The 25,805-nt window shown below is 39.7% G+C and overlaps 2 protein-coding genes across 2 annotated transcripts in view; one reads left to right on the forward strand and one right to left on the reverse strand.

The window, feature by feature from the left end:
• The window catches only part of ctnna2 (catenin (cadherin-associated protein), alpha 2), a 192,831-nt gene that overhangs the window by 93,329 nt on the left and 73,697 nt on the right, over nt 1-25,805 (forward strand). Inside the window, exon 8 of the mRNA XM_088303017.1 lies at nt 20,899-20,979. Within this exon, the coding sequence (XP_088159143.1) occupies nt 20,899-20,979 (81 nt within the window). The remainder of the gene's footprint in view (nt 1-20,898; nt 20,980-25,805) is intronic.
• lrrtm1 (leucine rich repeat transmembrane neuronal 1) lies at nt 1,896-5,293 on the reverse strand. The gene has a single exon (XM_088303474.1). It carries the CDS (start codon nt 4,073-4,075, stop codon nt 2,513-2,515), a length of 1,563 nt encoding a protein of 520 aa, XP_088159600.1. The 5' UTR covers nt 4,076-5,293; the 3' UTR covers nt 1,896-2,512.

A 25,805-nucleotide genomic window follows, 5' to 3' on the forward strand; every position in this document is an offset into this window, starting at 1 on the left:
AGTCGAACGTAGTTTAATGTCAGCCCTTAGGACTCCAAGCTTTTAAAATATTCAGTTGCTCTGGATAACCTTTCGTTCTGGTCGCTTATTTAAGAAAAAAAAGTGAACTGAAATCAATGGCGGTGCCAAGACTGGCCTCAATGCCAGACACCATCCAATATTCAAACAAATGAAGCTCCACACTCCCGAGATTCATCATCCGCATGTCGAACGGGCTGTGACATAGCTTGAAGGACAGCTAAGGACGAGATTACTTGACGGATATGATGATGAGGGAATCATTTCAATCGATATACTCATCCTTGTGTTTCATTGTGCATGCAGCGTTTTGCATTTGCGGGGGTATCGGCTTATGATTAACAGCCATGTGGAGTCTTCAAAATGGGTCAAATATGAACGGGATCATAAATCTCACATGGCAACTAATAACCATTATCTCTCCTCGATACATGTTCCCTGATAAATCACCTCAAACTTGAACATTTCACCCCCCTCAACATCCGTAACGATTGATGTTGGTTGAAAAGTGGGAATACTTTGAGGATTCGATACGTCTATCCAAAATACATTTTCCATCGATTATATTTTGAGTGTGCAGACCATGTACCTTCATGCACAGCACATGCTTGCAAATTATTGGGTGCGTCTTGAAATAGTTGGAATTTCAGAAAATTATTCAAGGACAAATACCCCCCCCCACTAAAATAAATATTATTATTCATAATAATCACCAATTTTTCTGACAAATCAGCAAAATATTTTCATTTTTTTTAACAGAGTGGCAACTGTTGTGACCCCATTTAGCCAAAGGTCAAGCATGCTTCATCTTTCTCTTTTATTCAAAAGATTATATTGAGTGAAATCTGAAAGCATATTTGTTTTCTTTCTTTGTTTTTTTTGGTTGTATTTTTTTTTATTCCTGCTGAATAACACTTTGTAAACATAATTTTAATTTATATCAAAATAACACAAAATGATGCTGCATTTTTTTTTTTCCTCCACAAAATTCATTGCAAAGTCATTATACGCTTCCACTGCGGTGGGAGTCGGGAGTCAGAATCTAGTGTACAATAGGCAAAAGGCATCAACAATCTGTGAAGGTATGCACACGAGAGAGCAGTCTGTTCCCTCTTTCTGCAGTCGTTGAGATCCTCCATCTCCGTCTTACAGTCTCCGCCTCCTCCCACAAAATACAGCAGCTCGTGTCAAACGACAGAGGAAACAAAACATCTGTACACAACACCAACAAAAGTATATATATATATATATATATATATATATATATATATATATATATATATATATATATATATATATATATACCGATATATGTATATACACATGGAAATGTGTACAACAAACATTTTACATAACATGAAAACACAGATTATTGTTTGTTCAATTCCCCCCCTTGAACCTCGTGGGTTACTTCATTTTAGTGATTTAAAATCTGCATTTTAAATATAAATATGCCTGCCTTCGATGTTAGTTGTCCTCTCTGTGCTCGAGTCAGTGACGTCACCGGAACAGCCAAAAAAGTAAGAAGCAATGAGTGACAGCTTTGTATATTTGACATTCTGCTTTTTTTTTTTTTTTTTTTACTTTGATGGTACGCAGATATTGGTTAAAATATAATCACTTGATTTGAAAGCAAAAGACGGTCAAACTACACTGCTGGTGAAGCAACACACGTGACTTAAAATAGAGTAAAATGTCGATCATGGACATTACATATGAGATGCAAATATCTCTCTGCTTCTTTCATATCGAGTTGGTTAGATAGTTTTGCTGTTGTTGGTTGTTTTTGTTTGTTTTGGTGAAAGGATTGCAGAGGTATTGCTCTCCAAGCACTGTTGTCATCAATCCTTTATGATAAGCGTCTCACATACAAATGATTTCACTGTGAATAGCAATTCATTTATTTAAACTTTTTTTTTTCTTTTTTAGTTTACAAAAGAAATATCGTGTTCAGTTTTATCCACAGTTGCACTTCTTTTAACATTTTTTACACATAGTTGTCTCTTTACATTTTGAATGCAACTTAAATATGTTTTATATATGTTAGATTTATGTCAAATATTGTTCACCATAATACAAACAATTTGATGTCTTGTCGTGTGTTTGTGTGTGAATGTGTGTGTGTGTGTCCACATCTTAATTACATGTCCTGTCGTAGAAAGACACATTAAAGCTAAAATATCCATCAGTCAGGAGAAGAAAAAAAAAAGGGTATAGCTTCTAATGTATTCCTCTCATTGTTGCTATTACATCAACAGTTCCAAAAGTCAGAAGCCCATTTTTGCCTCGCGGCCTCAAATCAGTCAAGAAACAGCAGGAAATCCACAGCAAAATGATCAGCTGCGTGACGCAAACTCATTCCATATCACAGTGAGAAGCTGCGTAAAATGGGGCCAAAATATACATTTAATCCTTCCTTTCCAGTGTGTAAAAAAAAAAAAAAAAATAGCTGATGGTCAATTAATGAGGGTGACAACGTGCTGTCCACCCCAGGTCACACCTCACATTCCCGAGAAGGTTGCTGTTGGCAAGTACAGGAGCCGTATTCATTTATGATAACCAGAGCTCCCTCAATATGGTTCGGCTTATAGTCAACATAGTACTCCGGTGTCGAAATTGTAGCCATCTGCTGCATGTTTTGCTTCTGCTTCTGTTTACGACGCTGACTGCTGAAGCACTGCCTCAGCTGTCTTATTCCGGCTGGGAAGCACTTCCAAGACACGTACAACATGAGCACAATGATGAGGAAGGAAAAGATGAGTGCCATCGTGCCAGTCACAACCTTGTGGATCTGCATGGTGCTCTCCAGGTCGTCATGTCCAACTGTGACCGTGGAAGAACTGCTGATCACTTCACCGTCGAAAGGGTTGGGTGTAAACGGGCCGAGAAACACAGAGCCACCTTGGACCAGGTCCCTTGTGGAGGCATACAGTCCCGCTGAGGTAACTTCCAGTGGGGGGTCTTCGCAGAGCTGAAATGCATAGACGGCATCCAAAACATCCTCACCTTGTGCCGTGTCTGGGCTTGAACACAGCAGCGAATTGTCACGTTGCCCTCGAAAGGCACTCAGCCAGGAGGCCAAGGCACAAACGTTGCGGCTGCACTCCCAGTCGTTCCCTCCCAGGGTAATGCTGTTCAGGGAGGCCCACGAATCCAAGATGCGCTGATCCACGGAAGTCAGCCGATTGGAGTCGAGCATCAATACCTTCAGGTTGGGTGCGCTCTCAAAAACGTGGGGCTCAATGTACTCAATTTCATTGGCAGATAAGTCGATCTTATCCAAGAAATGCCACGTCCACTCCAGGGTGTTGACAACGATCGTCGCTCGATTGTTGTGCATATACAGCGTACGTAACGAGATCAGGCGAGGGAAATGGGCGAGGTTGACTTTGACCAGTTCGTTGTGCTCAAGATGCAACTCGGTCAACTTGAAGAGTCCGGCGAAGGAGTTCCGTGCCAGACTTTGCAGTTGGTTGTATCCCAAGTCGAGAAACTGCATGCTCCGGCAGTCCTGGAAAATCCGTACTGGCACAAATTTCAGAGCGTTGTAGCGCAAATGCAGATTGGTGAGCTTTCTAAGGCCATGAAACAAGTCAGGCTCAAGGGCCTGCAGTCTGTTGTACGAGACGTCCAGGATGCGCAAGTTTGGGAGGGGCCTAAAGGTACCATTCGGCAGACTCTCAATTCGGTTGCTGCTCAGGTCTAATTCCTTGACCCGCCTTAGCTTGTCGAATGCAGCCTCCTCCACAATGTCGATGCTGTTGTGGTCAAGGTAGAGCCAGGTAAGCTGTGACAGGCCGGCCAGTTGGCCTTCGCGTAGTTCCGTCAAGTTGTTCTCTCTCATGGACAAGCCCATGGCGCTGCTTAGATTTTGGGGAATGTCGGTGAGGTTCAAGCCCTCACAATATAGCAGCTTGCTGTCGCAGCGGCACAGCCTCGGACAAACCGCCTCCACCATGGGGACCATTCTTAAAAAAATGCCCAATGAACACAGTATCAACCCGGGGGGCTTCTTCACTGGCCACTTTAGATACAGTCCAATTAAAAGGAAATCCATCAGCGTAAATATCCAGGGATTTGACCAAGCAAATTCACTCTGGATATTGTTTGTCCACCAATCACATCATACATAAACACATCATATTTGACTTATTATCTTTGCTTTTTTTTTTTCCCCACCCCTTGTATGAATTTTAGCTTAACACCGGATTAGTTTTTTTTTCTCATTTAGTCAGCTGAAAAAAAAATCCTTGTCCGAAATGCAAACGATAAAGTCTCTTCATTTATGATGTAGATCAAACGGTGGGTGGAGAGGAGAGTTGGAAAAAAAAAAAAAAAAAACGTCCTCATGGATCGATGTTTATCTGAAAAGATTCCTACTCACCCCTATCCAAAAGCTGACAATCTCCATTCAGCGTCTCGCTTTGTGCCCCCGACACTAATTATGTGTGGATCTAAAAAGGACCCCACTGTGGTACAAATTCACCATCACCCCCTCCCTTCTCTCCTTTCAGTGGACACCAGATCCTTGGCAGGCTTACAATGTCTTAGTTCTCCTCAAGTGAAAGAGACAGAAAGAGAAGGAATCCAAGTGGGGAGATGGTAGAAAGCGCAAGTTCCCCAGTCTGCATGCATGAGCTCGGTCCCCTCAGCTCCTCCGCAGTCCTCTGCTGCAATGATCACGAGGAGAACAGTACATTGTTTGAAATATCTTCTTTTTTTTTTTTTCTTTTCTCCTCCCCTACTGGCTCAAGTTTCAGCAAGTCTGCCAGGATATATGTTATCGGCCATCTCCGGAAGCAATCATTAACTTGTAAGGTTTAAATCCGTCCGAGCGGTTAATCATGCTTTCGGTGGTCGATGGCTGGCGAGAAAATAAATAAATAAAATGAAGAGGTAAACCCAGTTCACTGTTTTCTTATGTGACAATATTCCATGTCAGTTGATCATCTCAGTTTAAGAAAAAAAAAAAAGAGAGAGAGAAAAAAATAGCATCAGCCTCTTGCATCCCCGGCGGCATGCAGGTTTCACTCCCTCTCTTGTTCTCCGGGTGATTTTTCAGCCGACTGGAAGAGGGTGCTGAAGGTTAGTGCTGGTGGGGAAGCAGGGGCGGTAAATATGGAAGGCAAAGGAGCGCGCAATCCCTCGCAGCAGACCGGTACACTGACAGTGCATGCAGAAACACAGACTGTTCACTGAGTGTCGTAAGCCACTCACAATTCGGATGGCGCTCTCTCTCTCTCGCCCGCTCTCTCTCTCTCTCTCTCTCTCACTCTCTCTCTGCCTCGCCTCTCTCTCTCTCTCTCTCTTTCTCTCTGCTTTGATTGCTCACTCACTTGGTCATGCTGTTCCCCTCCTCTTTCTCCTCCTCTCCCTTCTTACCTCCTTGCGTTCTCTTGCTGCATTTTTTTTATTTGTACCCAATACATTAACATATTCCAAATGGGCTGGGTTTAAACCAAGCACTTTAATGAAACCCTCTCTCACTCGCACTCTCTCTCTCTCTTTTTCTCTCTCTCTCTCAGGACTTCTCTCTCTCCCTCTCGCACTCTCTCTCACTCTCTCTCTCACTCTCTCTCTCTCTCTCTCTCTCTCTCTCTCTCTCTCTCACTCTCTCTCTCTCGCTCTCTCATCAGGCCAAATAATGCCTACCTTCATTGACCTCACGTGTGGGAACAGCTGTATTAATTCACAGTTGTAAAGTAATCTTTTTCTTTTTTTTTTTTTCCCACGGGTGTCCTACAGCCTATCCCAGCGGATTTTAGGCGAGGTCACACACTGAAATGGTTGCAATAAACAACCATTCATACTCACATTTACAACTATCTACAAGTTACAGTCTTAATTTACCTTAATGTATGTTTTTGAAATCTGGGAGGAAACCTGAGTAACAAGGGAGAAAACCGCTGCAGGCATGCGGTGAACCCGCAACCTCCACACAGGAAGCCCAAAGCCCTGATTTGAAACCCCAAACACTTAACTGGGAGGTGGATGTGCCCAACCAGTCGCCCACCTTGTCACAAATGATTATTTGAAACAATAAATTTGAGTTCATGCGACATCGGAGATCAATCAGTTTTCCAAAATCAGGCAAAATCAGTTTGCATCTGTGCATATTTCTTACTGAAACGAGGACAATGCATATAAAAAAATCGGATGACGATCCATCCCTTAACCTAGATTAAATATTATAGTGCGTTGAAGTTGTGGTGTATTGTTAGGCTGTATGCATTTGAGTGATCGCATCAACAACCCCCCCCCCAAAAAAAAAAATAAATAAAATAAAATCTGCATCTATGATTACAATCCCATTATAGAAATCATTTATTGAATCAGTGTGACTGTGTGAGCCCAGCAAAACAATGTGGATGAGTGGATGATGACTAATTGGCCCCTCCATTTCAGAGATAATGTCGATGGGCTGCTGGGAAAAGGATTGTGGTGGAGATATTTATACAAGTGTGGCTGTCAGTGATGTTGGAAGTCATGCTTCTGTGTAGACAAGGGACCTTCGGCAGATTGAGGTTGCTTTCCGTGGACGGAGGGTTGACTTGAGTTTGTTTATTCACTGTCGTGTTTGTTTTTTTATTACTCACGCAATCTTTCTATAAATAAGTGCGTAGTAAGCAGCTGACTTTTGCCGAGGAAGAGTCCACAGTAAATCTGTTCATTTTCTGTTGCATTCGGGTCATGGGTGAACTGCAGCCTATCCTATCCAGGATTTGAAACACTAACTTCCGAACTATAAGGCAGATTTTCAACAACCGACAAGTATACTTGCAGTGGCTGACATTGTAGGTTTAACAATATGAGTTTTAAAGAAAGTCTTTCAGAGGAGGAAAATTCCCAAAGTGCAGCAATGCTTTTGTGATGATGCACATTTTGTTTCTACACGCACCATCAGTGTTCCAGAACAGAGAAATCCATCTCCATAGCTTTGAGACATTGATGGTGGGTTGACGCGCACGTACTAAAAGACATCCTGGAACAATAAAGTGAACAATGAGACATTTGCAACCATTAAAGAAAGAATAGTTTGTACCGCATTTACCGTGATATTTATACACACTGCATTATTAAAAAAGCAGAGACTAATTTTCAGCAGAAAGTTCACCGAGAGTTCACACGGCTAAATACTCATTGGCCCCTCTTCCTCGACTGTGTGCATAAACAGTGAGTCACAGTGAGATTTGATGGCCGTCTGAATTGCTTTGCAGCCACAGTATGTCCGACGCAAGGTGATCCCCTCGAGACGGAAAAGCAGGCAGTGATTTAGCCATGTCACAACACTGAGGAGTCACGCTCTCTGTGTCAAACATTCTTTTGAAACTAAAACAAGAGTCCATTTCTACACCGGCCAGTATTTCTAACCAGGTTGTTGTCTGCAGGGATTTTTCTGAGAATGTCTCCTTAAGTAATACTGTACAAGTTGAGATACATCCGAACTGAATGTGTAAATCTGTCGTAACTCCGGTTTAGCGTATTTTTACAACCATAAGGCGCACTTTAAAATCCAGAGTCTTCCCCAAGTTTGACTGGGACGGCCTATAGTGCAGAGCGCCTTTTTACTCTCTAGATCAGGTGTGGGCATACTACGGTCCAGGGGCCACATGCGGCCCGTTAAGCGTTTTAATCCGGCCCGCCGAACTTGAAAGAAATTAAATGAATAAACCTTGTTTATGTTTAATTTTCTAAATACTGTGGTTTTTCAAAAACATATATATTGTTGGAATGCTTTTGTTCACTTTCATTTAAAATTAAATGTATTTTTTTTTTCTCCAATGAGGTGAGGTTACCAAAACACTCCAGCCATCTCCTAGGACACCATTTCACAGTCTGAAATGTGTGGAACATTTACGGCGATGTACAGAGACTTTAAAGCTTGGTTTTCTCTTTGGGTCTGTCTTATGGCTTTCTAGATAACCAAACACTAGCCTGTGACTTTTCTTTTTTTTTTTTGCCAAAGAACTTTGTTGTGTTATGCTGTTCAGTTACTGAGAAATTCACCCGGAAGCCACTAAGCCCAATTTTTAACTTTGCTGTCCGAAGCAGCATCTTTTTTTTTTTTTTTTAAGCATGACTGCTAGTCCGTTGCCTCACCTTGAGCAGAAGCATCCGTGTATCCATTACCCTCTCTTGTTGAAGCGACGAAGAGCAGAATTGAGTCCGTGATGTAAAAGCCTGAAATTCTTGAAAATTTTGACTTGTGTGTCTCAATAATTAGGGTTCCTTGTGTGAAGCAAGTCCCCGAGAAGTTGGAGGCAGATGAATACGTAGTTCAAGGATGTCTCATGTTTCATGTTTAGCACGCTAAACCCTTCATCTTGAAAGTTTGAAATATCTCTGGAGTTGAACAAGGATATCCATCTTTTAATCGAAAAAAAAAAAAAAACACCCCCATGAATTTTGAATTGATGGAGCTACTTTAATACTCTGAATAATGTGGTCGACACAAAACAGCGTGACTGAGTTGTGTTCGATAAGAAAACCAAAACATTTAAAGATATTAAGAATGACAACTGAGAAAGGGGTTTTCTTATTTTGTGTTTTTTTATTTATTTATTTATTTTTTTTATGAAACTGTCTCCATGAAGCACTACTCCTTGTTGTGGTTGTCTTCTTTATTTTACTTATTGGTAAATCACAAGCCTTTTCGCTGATATGATGTCATGCTATTCTAACTTGTTTCCTCGCAACCATTGAGTTGGGAATCTAACCAAAAAGTTCAAGTTGAGGTCAACATTTGACAGCTGGACCATTTTAGCTTCTGCTGAATGTACGCCAAAATATGTACGAGACCCCACACTGATACATTCCAAATGAATGCCAAATCAAAAATGGTGCTCTACATTTTGCTAAAAACAAATGTAAATGGAAAATGGTCCATACCTATTAGTTTGTGTGTGCGTGTTTGTTTATATGCCTTTTCGCCTAGAATGTGTGTATGTATATATATATATATATATATATATATATATATATATATATATATATATATATATATATATATATATATACAGATTACAATGCTCTACCAATGAGCTGATAAAAGTATTTTTATTTAGCGCTTGAGATGTGTCTTTTCTCATAGAGAGGAGATCTTATAATGTAATTGAGAGATCATATATATATATATATATATATATATATATATGTAAATGTATGTGTATATATATATATATATATATATGTATATGTATGTATATATATATATATATATATATATATATATATATATATATATATATATATATATATATATATAACCGCTTATTTATAAAAATACGTTCTATGGACTTCAGCGCAACCCTTTCGCTAGGCAAAGTTGCAGTGTTATTCCGCCAATCACAAAACAGCATTAGCATCGGATAAGCGGCACAACTCTGCAAAATTGTCACATATCCCAGAGCTCCACTTCTAGTTATGGTGAAATCAAAGCCGCACTCAGCAGTACCGCTTATGTATGAGACAGGACCGCCCCCTGCCAACAAGCCTATTTAATAGGATCTAAAGGGTAAAGTGCGCTGGAATTCTTCATGCTTGTGGTAACGTGTTGAAAGCATGATGACAAACACGTTACTAATACTTCTAAAATGTGTTTTAAATTAGCTCCTTTAACGAGCTTTGTTAAGGCGTCTTGATTAGAAGTGATGCAAAATATCCTAATAAAAAGCACAGCACGAGAGTTTATAATACACACGGAGTTGTTTGTTAACGTTTATTTACATACACGTCAAGTCACAATGTTCAGACAACGAGATCCTTGTTCAACCCATGGATTTCTTTTTTTTTTTTTTTTTGTGTGGCAATCATGCGGTCTGAAGAGGAGAGAAAAAACATTGTTGTTATCACATCATGAAGCCACAAGGATTGAAAACTGCATCCTTGATTAAAAAGCAGACTGCTGTCTCTGGCAACAGACAATGGTAGGTAAATCCTCTGACAAGAGAACAAAATCCACAAGCTGTCCTTGTGCTAGTGGGTGTATATCTCTTCCCTTTTGCTCAGTGTTTCACCATTCCACGTGTTCCTTCAAAGTGTCAGGCCCCTCTGAATCATAAATAACCCATTTCAGCTGCAGAAGATGCAACAATGTTGTAGTCAATTGTTAGAAGTCATTGTTTGTGGTCAGTCAGATACAATGAGACCAATTTAGTTCAATATGAGGAAGACTTTTGATGAACATATTGTGAACCGCACTCCATACTGCTTCTCACAGTCAAATCTAACGATGCATTTTGCAATTGTTTCATCATCTAACATGAAAAAAAAAGTGGAATCCACTGCCTGAAAATAGGACTTGTCTCACCGTGTTGCAACAGAACAGAATATAATTAATCATGGAATTGAATCAATAAATGTTTCTCTGACTGTCATTTAAAACGGTAGGCGCGATTTTGCTGAATATTTTCTCCCTGAACAAATAAAACGGAGTATCTGGTTGCAAAATACGGAATACAGACATACCACTGGCAGCGTTTTTAAAACATAGCAAATATTAAACATGTTTTGCCATTACTTTCACATTTTCTGTGACCGTCGACTGTAGTTATATAGGTTCTATCGCTAAAAAAGCGAGCCGATAGATACAATATTTTCGGTCGTGCCGTACTCAAGTAACTGATTGATCGGACGAGTCGAGCGTTTGTCAATCTGTGATCATATCAGTGTTCATTTTGATTTAGTTTGGCAGTTCGAGGAATTCAAATATACATTGATTCATGTCTTTCGGAAGGCTCGCACTTGTGCTGTTTCATAACAGTTTGATAAATGGCACCCGCTCCTTTCAAGAGCGTAATCGGTTCGTTGTTTCGGGAAAATAAGAAGTCTCGCTTTGGCCATTTTTGGATTGCATTTTTAAATTGTGGAGTGATATTGGGTCATAAATTATTTAATTATTTAACAGTGGTTGGATTGTACTGCCTGCAATGCGCATAACCGCCACTAGGGGCACCACATTGTTTTGTTTAAATCACATTTAAAAGACTTAAAAAAAAAAAACAACTAAAAATCAATTATGACTTCTACAGTTAAAGCGTTTTGAGTTTGTTTTTGAAGATTAGACATTAATATCTTGTACTTAAGCACACACAGTATACAATTTAGTTTTGCGAAGATTCGAGCACCGCTGTGGAGGTGACCAAGTTGCGAAGACAAGACGTGGTAGGATGAAGTTGGAGCGAAAAAAATTTAAATGGAAAAAAAGAAAAAGACAATAAGGAAAAATGTCGCCATGCTTCACGCATGGGATGAGCGGGTGTGGTGCACCTGGCGAATGAAATTACCCGGCCCTCTTCGGAGGCGCAGTTGGCGGAGTTCTCGGCGTCTCGTGTGGCTGACAAAATTTGTCGGTTTTGGTAGCAGAGCACGGGTGTTTAATCCTTTGGCCTGATCCTTGCAACGTAAAACAAAAATGAAGAAAAAGATTTTTGATGAAAAAAAAACAAACGTGGCGACTGAGGAAACAGAGAGAGAGGGCCCGGCCGCTGTCACATGCCAAAAAAAGGAGACAAAAATCCTGTACCAAGAGCGTGTTCAGAAATAAATGCAAGGAGACCACACTCTGCCTCAGTCTCAGGGTGGTGTATGGGTGTCAGAGTGAATTTTCAAATCCACCCCAGGGAACCTGGATACAGGAAATTATTTTCATGCTCTGAGTCTGCCCCACAAGGTGGCCATTTTATTGTTTCCGGGCCCGTACTTGATGCCGTTTTTAGCAAATATGCTGTTTGTGGGTGGACTGACAACAGCTAGTTGAAAGGATGGCGTCTGCCATATAAATTCCACTCCTTCGGCACACAGCATCAGGTCTTGAGGAATTTCTACCTTGCATCATTAAAACCTGACAACTCCGGACTCAAGCACGTTACCATATTTGCACGCAATATGGTGGCCATGTTATACAATATGCGGAGCCATTGTGTTGTAATTTGCACGTCTGTTTAATTGTATACTGCTGGCTGCCTGATTTGAGGATGATTTCCCCAAATAATCCCAGATTAGAGCCACCTCAGATCATCGCCCACCAATATGAGCATCTTGACTCATCATTATTCAGGCTTACAGAAACACATCTTTCTCCCGAGCCCGGGTGATCCCTGACAAGCATCGACTTTACTTTGAGTGCTTGGGTTTGCACATTTTCTTGTTGCACCGTGTTGTGAACTAAGGAAACATACAGTAATGACATACAGAAACCTGTTTTTTTTTTTATTTTATTTTTTTATGATACCCTTACGTATTTTTTGGAAGGTAACATGTGGGAGAAATGTAATGGAACCAAAGTGTGTCTGAATGGTTTGCTGTCAGTCGGTTCAGGTTTGTGGAGCTGCACTTGCTTAAATTTGTGCACTTCAGACAGTTTGGTTAAGAGCTCAAACAGTGAGTTCGTTTTGACAGTAAAAAAAAAATATATATATCTATATACATATATATATATATATATATATATATATATATTACTTTTTTTTTTCTTTTTTTTTGATTGAGTGCAATTAACCAGTGTTGAATACTTTAAAAATTCTAATCGAATGCCTGGAATTGATGGGCTCATGCACAATGGCCATTTAAAGGTATAAGTAATATAATAATATAAAAAAAAAAAAAAAGTGCTTCGTTATGCCCGCACCAAAGGTAGTCAGCAAAAAGCTCGCTTGGTCCATCTCAACAAATGACTCAACTCAAATACCGACACTTCTGTATGCCAACTGCCAATGCCCGCAGGTGATTTCTCCCTTGTTGCACATTCTACATGTGTGAAGTTGTTCATCCATGACGGAGAGGAACATGATTGAAGTCTCCACTGAACAGCATGAGGGCACTGGGGTACTGAAATTGTAATCCCATAATCATATCATGTATGATGTTGCTTGCATTGACTGCCACAGTTCAAGATTGAATGCAAAAAACAACTGCAATCTTGTAAAGATCCTTTAGTTTGCCTTTTGGTGAGTAACACAGAAGGAATTGTCCCATGTAGTCCTTCCTCTCGTGTCAGTTTATTTTAATGAACTTCTGGACAAGTTCACATGAAAAATCGTGAACATTGTGGAAGTTGTTAATCCTTTTCAAACAAAGACAGCTACTTGCCGAAATAAAATAGCTTATCGGTGCATTGCAAGCATAATGACTTTAAAATCAAAATGCGGGTAAGCCGAGTGTCATTGGAGAAGAACTAAATACCGCGTTCACCTCGACCTTTGCAAACGGTGTCTTTGTATTGAAAGTTGCCCAGTGTCATGAAAGAGTCTGTTGGTGACTTTGAGGGTTCCATGTTCTATTTTGTTGTTCTTTTTTATTCCTCCCGCTTAGCTTTCATTGTTTTCCACAACACATTATGAGGTGGTTCATTTCAACGCAGCATTAGTGATGGGAAAAATGAAGCTTCAAATTTGCTTCATGAACCAGTTGTTGCATTTTTTAGTCCTGTAGATGGCACTGTTGGTTTATTTTAATTTTATTTTTTTTAAATGGCAAGTCAGTGTGCTTTCAGCCCAATGTTGAACAGAGAGTGCCATCTACTGGAGTCCAAAAATACTACAACTGGTTCATGAAGCAGATTTGAAGCTTCATTTACCCATCACTACGCTGCATATTTTCACTTCCCAGATCTTGGCTGTATGCTTCATGAATGCAACAAATATTTCATGAGGCACAAATTGCCTCCCCCCCGTGCCTGATCTTGCTTGTGCTATTTTATGTTTGGAGTCAGAAAAGCCAATGTACGGCATTATTTGAGGAGTTCCGAGATGCTGAGTCAACACACAATAATAGATCAGTTATGAAGGTTTCTGACCCCTTGCAGCCAAAAATTCACTACTAATACCTGCTTGTGCCCCTGCTTGTCCTCAAAGAAATCCCTCAGTTCATGTCTTGTTTGTTCTGATCCACCGTTCGCTGAGATTGGAATGATGCAACAGAAGGAAGAGCGGATTGTGATGAAATGGGTTTAAGTCCCCGAGCATTAAGTACAGATCCTGAAATTGGATGGACCGATTTCTTGTTTTATCCATCTTCCACGACATTCCTCTTGAAACTAAAACAGTGGCTCCTTCAAATGAAATAAAATGCAACTCATCCCACCCCCAAAGCCACGTGCGTGAGCCTAGACAAAGTGCGTGTGATAAATAGCCTTTCTTCCTCTCTGCAGTGTAACAAAAGTACATCAATGATACTCAGACCCTCTTCTCACCCCATTGACTCTTTTTCTCTTTACCGCAGTTCTGCTCTCACTGATATCACACCACTCTCATTTTCTCACCCTCTCCACCCTATTCCCAACCCCCCTCCCTCCACCCCCTCATGTCTCCTCTCCCCAGCTCCTCTTCCTTCAGTCCCTCCCTCGCAAACTACTTGCTATTCAGTTCAGGGAGACTGTAGGCAGCGACGCTCTCACTGGCCATGCTGCTGCTGCTGCTGCTGCTGCTGCAGGACGAGACTTTTTTTATTTTTTATTCATGCTCTGCTTTTGCACTAATAACCAGGCATTTCCTCCATCCCTCCTTACACTCTTGAATGTATACACTTAAAACCCTTGGCTCCATTCCTGCACACTTTAACTCTTCCTGCTCTATGTTATTTGGGTGATTTATTATTATTATTTGTATTTTTTTTTATTTGTGGAGCTTCCACCATTCATACATTTCACAATTTCCCTGCAATCGTTATGCAAGTGTTGGCGTCTTTAAAGAGTGTCTAGAGAGTTTTTTTTTTTCTCAGGTAGATCGCAAAGAGATGCTGAAATGGTAAAGCAGTGCAGCACTCCATATTTCTTACACGTATCGAAAGCCAAAATTGATTCTTAGTTATCCAAAAATGTCATAAGAAGGATGACAATTGACGGCCACTTTGAAATAAAAAAATTTAAATAAAAAAAACACGTTATATTAAACAATCCGTTTGAAGAACAATGAAATGGGCAATGTTTGGGTACGTCATCAGTGCTTTATTTCAATCGTGAGAATCTCATATGTAAGCACAAGTACGTAAATGTAAATGTCTGCAGGCGTGCGTATGTCCGCATACTATACGGTAAAATAAAAATGCATATATTATTATTATTATATCTATGCATCATTTTAGAATCAACTCAATGTGGGAGATAAAACTGGTTCGGAATTGTGTTCTCAAACACATTTATTTTGCTATTTTTTGTGTTTTGTGGCATATTGCTCATTTTTCCCATTGCCAGCGAAGGTAACACTGATTTACGTTTTTCTTTGAACGTCTCTCCAACGGACTTGCGCAGCTGAGAAACGAAAATAAAAGACTCGTAAAAAGACAACACTGCAGCTCTTTATGTCTCGGAGTTTCAACAATAGTCAGGTTAAGTCACATTTATTTATATAGCCCTTAATTGTAAGAAAGTCTCAAATAACACGTGTTATGATACGATGACGTGTTAGTAGATAATTTGAAAGTCAAACAAATGAAGCGTTGTAGGTGAACTGAAATGCTGAAATCTCCATAGCAGCGCCTCAAATGATGTGATCAACCTCCGATCTTGTCTTGTCAGTTGCTGTGGAAGCCAATCAGCGTCTTCCATATCGCTCATCATCACCTAATTCTCAAGTCGGGGGCAGAAAGGGGAATCTAAACGGCAGTAAACAGGCCAACGAATAGTTCAACTAAATGCAGCAGAATATAAATAAGACTTCAGTCATGTTTAAACATTTCTTCTTGGATAGGCCATTCCAGAGCACTGGTCTCTGAATAAAAAAAAACACTAAAGATGATTTTAAACAGTTCCTGCGCTCATACTTTATTTCAGCTTTGTGTTTCCCATTGCCCCCAACTATTCATTTCAGACATGTGATGAGCATGATGATGAGCTCCATGCTGGTTCACATCCATAGCCTGCTTGACCGTCAAGATGCTAATAGCCAATGACAGGCCCACAGTCTAAACACGAGGCTGTGTAATGAGAGGAGTAAGCAAACAGGCATCAGCCATTAAACATACGCAAGTACCAGAAGGCACTCTGGAACCACCTCAAGCAATGCCATTCTCGACTGCATTAACTCTAAGTGACAGCCGTATTCCAGTCCCAAGCAGCACCGTTATAGATACTTTGGGCAATCATGTGAAAGGGAGGAGGGGGGGGGGGCTGCAAATCATTGGGTAAGCAACACATGGGGCTGCGTTCACTGAATCTGTTGAGTTCTTCTGTTGTAATGCTTTTGTTCACTTTCATTTCAAATTAACTGTATTTATTTTCTCCGATGAGGTGAGGTTACCAAAACACTCCATCCATCTGCTCTTGGTCCGGCCCCCTCTGTCAAATTGTAGAACCCATTGTGGCCCTCCAATCAAAAAGTTTGCCCATGCACCCATGATCACGGTCATCGTTGACGAAAACGACACTGCTCATCCCAAACGCCAAAACAATAATAAGCACTCAAATCCGCATTCGTTTGGAGCGTCCCTTAATGAAAGTACAGTAGCTGATCCACACGCGGTGCCCCTTTAATGTCCACTTAATGAGAACAAGTCAAAACAGACCCGTCCGTGGCGCTCCAGTCGAGGGAGCTGAGCGTATCTTAATGAGCGTCTAGCTCCCTATTATCCGCTGGTAACCTGACCAACATGTTAGCACTATTATCAAACGCCACCCCAGGCTCACACAAACACTTCCTCACCCCCTCGTTATCAGCTTGGCTTCCTTTTAAAGTCTTCCACCGGCAGTGTAACCACATTGGACGGTAATTGTACCTCTCACTCCTGCCTAATTGAATTGACAAGGAGCCGGAATTGATATCATTTAACACATTGATCTTGGGAGACAATGCGACAAAATACCCCTTGTCCTCCCCCAGCTGTCGACTGCTTTGCCTCTGATTTAACTGCCCATTTCTGTGATTTGCCATGTTATTGCCGATGAGCCACCGGATTCATCCTGCCCGTCCTCTGTTTTATGGTTTCTCTGCCGTTGTCACTTTTTATTGCAATAATTTGTTAGCACAGAGTTGTCGGGACTGTTATTGAGCGAACACATACAAATATTGATCACCTGTTTTTTTTTTTTTTGTTAGTTTTTTTTTTAACCATAATGTTCTTTTTGCGGGCATTCTTCTTATTCTCCATCTAAAGCCTGTGTTGGGTCTATTTTTTTATGATGCAAAAATAACAAATTGACATCGTTGCTGCGGGAAACAAAACTGTTTTCACTGAGCATTGTGATGCAGCGCTGAGCACACCTGCGTCACAATTAGGAGGTTCTTGTGTCGAGTTTCTCTGTCCTTGCGCGTAAGACGGCTATCTTCCAAGAACACGCAGTTTAGTTTAGTAAAGACTCTAAATTGTAGATTGGTGGCAATGTGTGTCCAGAATATTCGCAGCCTCCCAGGCACCTTTGACCCAAATGTGGATAAGCGCTGGATGGATAGATGGAAGCTTTCGATGAATTTTGATGCCAGACGACAGACATTTTTTTTTTTTGTTGAATGAGGACAAGTACAATTGTTTTTATGAATTTAGTGACCTATATTTTGATATGTTTTAACAGTTTAATATGAGTTATTTGTATGAGGGCTTGTATTCAAACGATTAACACAAAATGGTATTGTGCAAGGATTTTTTTTTTTCCTCTCCACATTATGCAGAAATTTGATCGGAACTCATTTCAGTATGTTGGCTTTTTTGATATGCAGCCGTAAATATTTAATATTGTTTACTAGCTCATGAATGCAAGCATTTAGGCCTTACACTAATGTTTTTTTAAAATGGAATATAGTGTGGTTTGTTTTTCAGACTAACTATTTGTCTACTTAACTTTTCTGCTCAATTGTTCCCTGTATGTTGAACTTTTTCCACGAAGAATAATGTAACAATTCAAACGTCTGCTAGTAACGACCGGACTGCCTAAACGAAGGTTTCTGTCCTTAATGAATTTATTTCGAAAGCTCTTAAGTTTCAGCTTGGACAGTCACATAATCAGCATTCGCAGACAATGTTATAGATTACAATCGGACATTATTTGCATCGAGAATTATCCGTCCTGCATGGATATTTTATCTGATATTTGACTGACAATTTTACATCTACAATGCCCAGTTCCAATGAAATTCCGAAATTGTGTAAATCAAATAAATAAAAACACAATACAATGACTTGTTTCATGTGCAATTTTAAGTTTTTTTTGCAAAAATGTTCTTATTTTTCATTTGCCGCCTGCAAGTAACATTTAAGCATAGTTTCCATTTTTAACCCGTTTGCAACTGTTTTTTTTTTTTTTCTAAACACTGGGTGTCACTCACGTTAAGTCACGCATGAAAAATAAATGTGACGACAGGTCTGCCACGGTGTAAATATGTGAATAAATAAAGAAATACAGCCATTTTGCCATAATAACAGTGGTGCGGAACAATTTGATTGAACGATCATCTAAAGAATGGCTTTGATCTGCAATCACCAATCACATACCCAAAAACCGTCCGATCACAATCGGTGGCCAATGTCCATGCATCGTTGCTTATTCCTAAAAACTTTCCAGAATGCTCTCTTTTGGAAACTACATCCTGTAAGTCGTTGAGCTAAACAATGATTGCCATTTGGAATAGATGCGGAGAAACATTTGGAATCGTTTTAACTGAGAAGAAAATAACGTTCATTAACATTCCATTACGTGGCAGTCCAAAACGATTCAATAGAGACAATTGAATCAACAGCCAACTGTAGTGTAAAGTTTTTTTGAATAGCACAGCACCCAAGAGCACAATTGCTTACAGGGGACACCTGAATGGCACTGGAGGAACGCCAGCAGAGATAAAAATGTAGACGCATAAATAAACATAACGTGGGGAGTCTGCTTCTGTGTTCCACTTGATTTGTCACGCACATATGCGTGTCAGCCAGAACTGGTGTACGAATCCTTTTGACTGAGCCAGGCTGAGTGTTAGTGTGACACATTGCCTAACCTATGATTCAGCGTTTTGATCTGCCTTGTTTAGAACATTTGTGATGGGGAAATTCATGCATGGTGTTTTTAATTGGTTGCTTTATGGGTTTTTTTGCGCAATCTCCAGGATGCCTTTCACCACAATTCTGTGTTATAATGATCACAAAGATCTTAACATGACAAGAGACAGGTACTGTATGTCCCATTAGGCAAGGCAGTACTTTGATTTGTTAATCTGCTTTACTCCGATGAAATTATTCACAGATTTACGAGATTTAACTGTGGTTGTGGGACATTTCCTAAAAGCAGTGCGCGCATTCATTCTGCAAAACCGTGATGAGACATACAGACTGTCTCTTTTCTGTTTTTCCGAGTTCAATAAAGGTTGTCGATTATGCATTAAATTGGGTGAATAGCGAGTGTCCTCAGAAATGTTCCTGTTAAGCTCCTTTTATTTTTATATTTTTTCTGGTGCTGAGCATCCTTAATCCGCTTCGTCCCACTGGTGCCTAAAGGACACATTAGTCTTTTTAGGCAGCAGCACAATGACTAATTATGTCATGTCCTTTGCTTTGGCATAGAAGAGCTCAGCTATGCATTCACATGCCTGCGTGCGTCGCTTTGAAGCGCATACAGGCCAAGCGCTGAATACCCAATTAATTTCCTTTCCGATTTCAATCAAAAGTGCCCTAATATGGATCGATAATATAATAAATCCAGATGCAGCGTATCTAAGATAGCATCTGGTGGTTTTGTCACAAAATGACTTTGTCTTGTATGATGCAGGCGTCAGATTATTATTTCTTGATGCTTCTGGAGCTAATTCATCATCGGACGATGCTAGGAGGCATACACGTCCCTGCAAAGGCTTATGAGCTTGTGCTTGCCTTCATGCTATGCAGGGCAAAACTGTAGGATTGTTGCCTAGCAACAACACAACTAATTTTGTATGCTGGTATTGCTTTGTCGGAAGATCACAGTTTGTTTTTTTTATCTGTTGATCATCTCAGTACCTTTTGAAATGCACAACAAAAAATATTTTCATGCTGAATTAACAAAGTCATGACTTTGATTTTTATCTCTTACGAAATATGAAGAATTAATTAATTTAAGAATTAAGAATTGTATATCAATGTTCCAGACCCAAACAGTTCCCTTTTTTTTTTTATTTATTCATGTATTTATTTTTTTTACATTTGTATATTCTTAACTGTCATAATAACTTCTGAGCTAATCATAGTAAATACGTTAGTTAGGAATTTGTGATTATTTTTTGAGTTGTTAGTGTGTTAGGGGTGTCACACACTTAGTTCATCTGTCACGCACGCGTGCACACACTTCTCTCTCTCTCTCCTCAAATTATGTTTACTTTTTTCTCCATTAATTTAGATTCATGTAAGAAATTAATATAATGAGTAGAACGTTTATTGTATAAGGCAGAAAAAAAATCTTACTTTTAAATATATCCATTTGTTTTGATTTATTTTATTTTTTTGCATTAAAACTTGAGAGCCGATACGTTTCAGTAGCGTATTATGGATACATGCAAATGAAATGAAAACCAGTGACATTTAACGTGAATCACCCTCTCTTTCTATAGATGACATTAAAAATAATATTAATCTTACAGTTTGCCGTGTTTGCATTCATCAATTCCGTCTGATTATTCCTTCATTCACAAAATAGTATAGAGTCATATACACGTGTGGTTGCACACGAGGAACAATTGGCAATGTGAGGAAGCCATCCTTGAGGGAACTGGCAACAGCCAAATTGAATTTTGCCAGATAGGTACAGTTGCTAGGTAACATTGAAAATGGACTCAGTGTGTCGTGGAGAACTGACAAGTCAGTCGGAGTTCTTTGATGAAGTGCATTTTCAAAATGCGCTGCACTGAAGGCATCACATATGTTCTGTTGAAAAGCTTTAAACAATAACACTGCATTAATGTTGTTGCTGCTGTTTGCAATTTGTTTTTTCCACAGACTGGCAGAAAAGAGAAAGGAGATCCATTGAACTCAGCTATCGATAAGATGACTAAGAAGACCAGAGACCTACGTCGGCAGGTTGGTGTTATTTACGTTCATTTAATTTGATTCTTTAATGTATTTATCCAATGGAAATGCAAAATTAAGAGTGAGTAAAGGTCAGCATGGAAAAAAACTATTTATATAAAATGACAACAAATATTTGTGGTTGGAGTTGTGGGCAATATCCTCAGTGGTGTACTAGTAGAGGGCAAAGTATTATATTACTTCAACCTAAAAAAAAAAAAATTAAAAAAAAGACACACATAACCAATTAGTTGACTTCTGATTTGTAATAATTTTTAAAAATTATAATTTAAAACAATCTGGTCCAGCCAAACGTTTGCTGTTTCCGGGCTGAGAGAAATAGCCCTCCAAATAAATTACTGCTTCTGAATCGGAACTCAATCACCTATTTAAAACCGAAATTGTGATCGTCTTCACGCTTTTATTAAAGCAACTTCTTGATAAGAACAAGTTCTCCCTTTTTAAAGTGCATATTCCTTCTCTCTCTGGATAAAAAACATAGCACTTCTATTTGTTATTATTTGAAACTAAAACCTCATCTCCGCAAGAGAGAGCATACACTCTCTGAGATGTAAGCCAAGACAAACAAAGACACGTTGAAAGCGAAAAGCAAGCATTTGAGCGGTGGGTTTAGACCATATTCATTCCATGCTACCCTAAAAGTGGGGATTTGCGGGATTCATAAATCCAATACCAATTCTGCTCCAGACCAACATGAACTCATTTACTACCATTGACGGCTAAATACGTCAAAGATCCAATCCATTGTTTTACTCGGCTGGTAGTGAATTAGGCAACAATTGCGTCGCTGTGGTTGCTGACCTCGAGGTATGGTACATGTCGTCAACCTGAGTGCGGCAAGTTGCTCAGCCAATCAGGCCTCAAGTACAGCTCGGACACGACTTCTCAATGTTGTCGATGTCCTCCGATTCTGTGCCCATTTGGTCCGTGACACCGATAAAGAGGACAAACACGATATTGTGAAACAGGCAGAAACACACATTCCATGAGAAGTGCTATTGAACTGCGGAAAAGATCATCTCCCGTTGTCCTGTACATTCTTATAGCATGTAAACACTTGAGTTTGACCTTTTGAATAACCCGTGGAATTATTTGTTATTTCACAATAAGAGGACCAAAAACAACCAAAAAAAAACACGTATGTCCTTCTAGGTAACATCCATTATCTCTCTGAAATTGCAAAATAAAAGTACAGTGCACATTCAAAATGTAGCTTAACTTCAGATTTTTCTTTTTTGAACTCCCCCATTCCTCTAAGAAATATTTATCATGGTGAATGGGGAAAATAAAGATAAAGGTGAAAATGACACAAGGATAAGAAGGCAGGGTGAGTCATTCTTTCCAACTGTGAAAATCTCCAAGATTCCTCGAACAGAGAAACGGAACTTCACTGCACACGTTTTCTTGATAGAAATTGTATTCAAAAAGGCTTCTTTGAGAAAAGGTCGGCTCCTATTTGAACGGAACGTCAAGGTTTACTTCCCCCCCCCCACCCCCACACACTCTTCACAGACATTTACAGTTTGCTCCTGAACCAAACTTCGGTGTCACGGTACATTTTCTCGACTTGAACAGAAGAGTTGCGACCTTGTCCTTTTGCAACTTTTGAAGACAAGGGAATTATTCCAGATGGGAAACTATAACTCCCTTCCTCCCAGGGGGCCCATTTGATGAGGCTGTCTGACTAGCTGGCAGGCGGTACTCATTTTAAAGAGTATGTTCTATTGACTCCAGAGTTGGCTTGACAGAATGGGTGCAAAGCACCTATAGCGGCATTATGAAGAGCTTTGATATTGTAATACTCCACATCAGGTGTCGTTTTGCCTCGTGGAAGTACAGGACCTTCCGTTGGGGAGGAGCACATCTGCTTTATGGCCGTTTCAAACGGATCTGCCTCTTTTGTTAAAATGCCGGATCAATTAATGAGCAGACAAGCACACATGGCGGTCTGCGTTCGGGAAAATGAAAGCAGGTTGGCGCAAACGTGCCTTTTGAGACCATTATCTCTGGTGTTCAACGGTGAGTATAAAAGAATACGAAGCGTTTTCTCACCCGCTGTACATGTCAACCTTGTACGCTCCACTGCCAAACGCATGTTTTCAGAGGGAAATATTGCTCAGCGCGTTCCAAACGTGGCGGCAAGGCGGAATACAGTCCAGAGTGGACGTCCCAGCGACTGCTCACTTGCCAAACAAACTTCGTACGTGGTCTGTTTCTTCCTCATTTTGCAAAATTTTGCAAAATCAAATATTTTTCAGACTTGGATGATAAACAAACAGAAACTACGACATGTTTTTTTTTTTCTTTCGTCTGTGCGGTCCAAAGTGGCCATGTCGTGGTGGGGTGGCCCAAGGGTCTTCAATCGTCTTCCGCGAGGTCCACAGTCCTGCCTGTTTTCCTTCTCTATATATTGCAACACACCTGCGTCAAGTGATCATGATTGTTATCCAGCTTCTACAGAATCCGCTGATTATCGGATCACATAAATCAGATGTGTTGCAGCAGCGAGAGATGGAAAACAGGATTGAAGACCACTGCTTTAGACAATGGATGGAATGACGGACATCCAAAAAAAAAAAATAATGTTTTTTTTCACGAATACTCACAGTCCACACAAGTGGGTGTTATTTTTCAAATTGTTGACAAATCTAAAGTGTTGAAAATGGTGATGATCAAAGTCAATATAAATCTCGCTCAATTACTCAAATATCATGCCCATCCTAAATTCCCGTACTATGTTTGCACACGCTTACGTTTATAGGAAATCCTTGACGTTTACACTTCGTAAACATTACATTCCTAGACTTAAATACTGAAATTTGATGTGCTGGAATAATTTAAGATGTCAGGCCGGGTGAGAGATTTGCAGTCGGGATGAGTTGATGATTAAGCTGTGACTGCTGTTGGCTGTGTGCACTAACTTTTTTTAAGATCAAACTTTTGATTTTGCGTTCCAAAGTGCAACTGTAATCATAAATGCGAGTGGAGAGGAAAGCGAGTTATGTTTGCCCGGGTGAGCGTGCGATGTCTCTGGCCACGAGTACGTACAAGTTTGCATTTGGAAAAGAGTGAGCATTCAAAATGGCGTGCTGCTTTAATTGGTATGCATTTAGTAACCAAGCTGAATAAGTTGTTTGAAATGAGCCTTGTGTTTTAGCCCTTCTCATTCGGTGTGTAATGAATGCATCTGTCAAGTCATCTCTGTGGGCTTTATTTGACTGATGGCTAATTCTGGGATTCCCCATGGCACAGCAGCCTCACATGTTGTCTGGCTCCCTTTTTCTTGCTCTCCTCAATGGGATGTTGAAATCATTTCCATTTTTGCCATTAGTTTGTTGATTGGTACATCTGTTCCTAATTGTTTTGGGTTATGGAGTTGAGGCACAACAGCTGCCACAATCCGCAAATTCAAGATTTAGAGGGGAAAAAAATGTTTTTGTTTGGTCTCTAGAAGTTTTGGGAGTTTGCAAATTGAGTTTTACAAGATTGCATTTAGGATCTTGAGAAATGTTGTAGTAACGCTGTTATAAAGTATCAAAAGCCATATCTCGATCAGAATTTGTAAATAATTAAATATGGGCATTTAAAAACACGTCTGACATTTGATCAAAATACACTTGAAACCATACTTAATATTAAGTCATTTCTATATCATGTAAATGAGCCAATGCCCATCTCTCTCATGCTGAGTGAACTTTTCAATGTCGTAATGACCGAGGTTTTCGCTTGGGTTTGCTCCAAGGAAACTACTACCTACGAGCGATTACTAATACCTACCCCGAGAGAAGTATAAAAAAAGCAAGCCTGCAAAAGACAGTAACATACCATATATGTTGTATTTTCATAAGTGGAAGCAGCACTTCATCACAAATATCTATATGTATATATATATATATATATATATATATATATATATATATATATATAGTGTTGATGATCAATTGATCAATTACTTAGCCGTAGTAGTTTTCCTGTCTTCTCTTCTGTCATCCCATACTCTCTGATATACATCCACTGTGAGAGTTATTACTTGATTTTTGATTTGCTCAGGCTGTTTCCTCTCAGCCGTGACTTCAGCCCTTCATGCCGTGATTGCTTTTGACATTTTAATAAGAACTGTTCCTGCGCTGACCCCAAGGTACCCGACGAGATGTGTTCTGAATCACAAGAACAGTCAACATCAAGCAAAGTGCAACTGTAAACAGTCAGAGATGCTGAGAGCCGTCTTCTCTTACAAAGCCCTGTCAAGATTCATAGTTTTGGCTTCCTGAAGATGGAATTGAATTCTGTGAATGAACCACATGATTTATGCCTGTCGGTTAGCGAAGGAAGTTTAATGATCAAAGCATTGTGTACAAATAATGAAAGAAAAGGAGAGTGCTTTAAATATATACAAATATGATTGCTAATTTGAATATTTGCTTGAGTAAAAATTATTACTTATTATGTATTGCATAAAACAAAATTCCCCAAATGACAAGATGTTTTTTTATTTATTTATTTTTTTTAATATAACGCCTTCCTCTTCATAGGCGCTTATTACAGCTTAAAGTCACTTAATGAGAAAAACACTTATTTCCATAAACTCCGAAATATCAAGGCTATTGTTTTACTATTGTTTGAGGTTTGTGTGGAAACTTGCACGAGTTCTCTTCCTAAATGCCCTTGCTCTGCCGTTTAAATTGTGCCACGTATGGCAAAGACAGCTCCAAGATTTTTTTTTGCTCTTTTTGCTCTTTTTGCTTGACCGTCACAAAAATAATTTAGAAATTCAGTATATTTTAGAACATCAAATAAAATGAGGCTTCACTGGAGCT

This window comes from Idiotropiscis lumnitzeri, chromosome 8, assembly GCF_059441095.1.
Source record: "Idiotropiscis lumnitzeri isolate Australia: NSW breed Sydney's pygmy pipehorse chromosome 8, RoL_Ilum_1.0, whole genome shotgun sequence".
Taxonomy (NCBI): Eukaryota; Metazoa; Chordata; class Actinopteri; order Syngnathiformes; family Syngnathidae; genus Idiotropiscis; species Idiotropiscis lumnitzeri.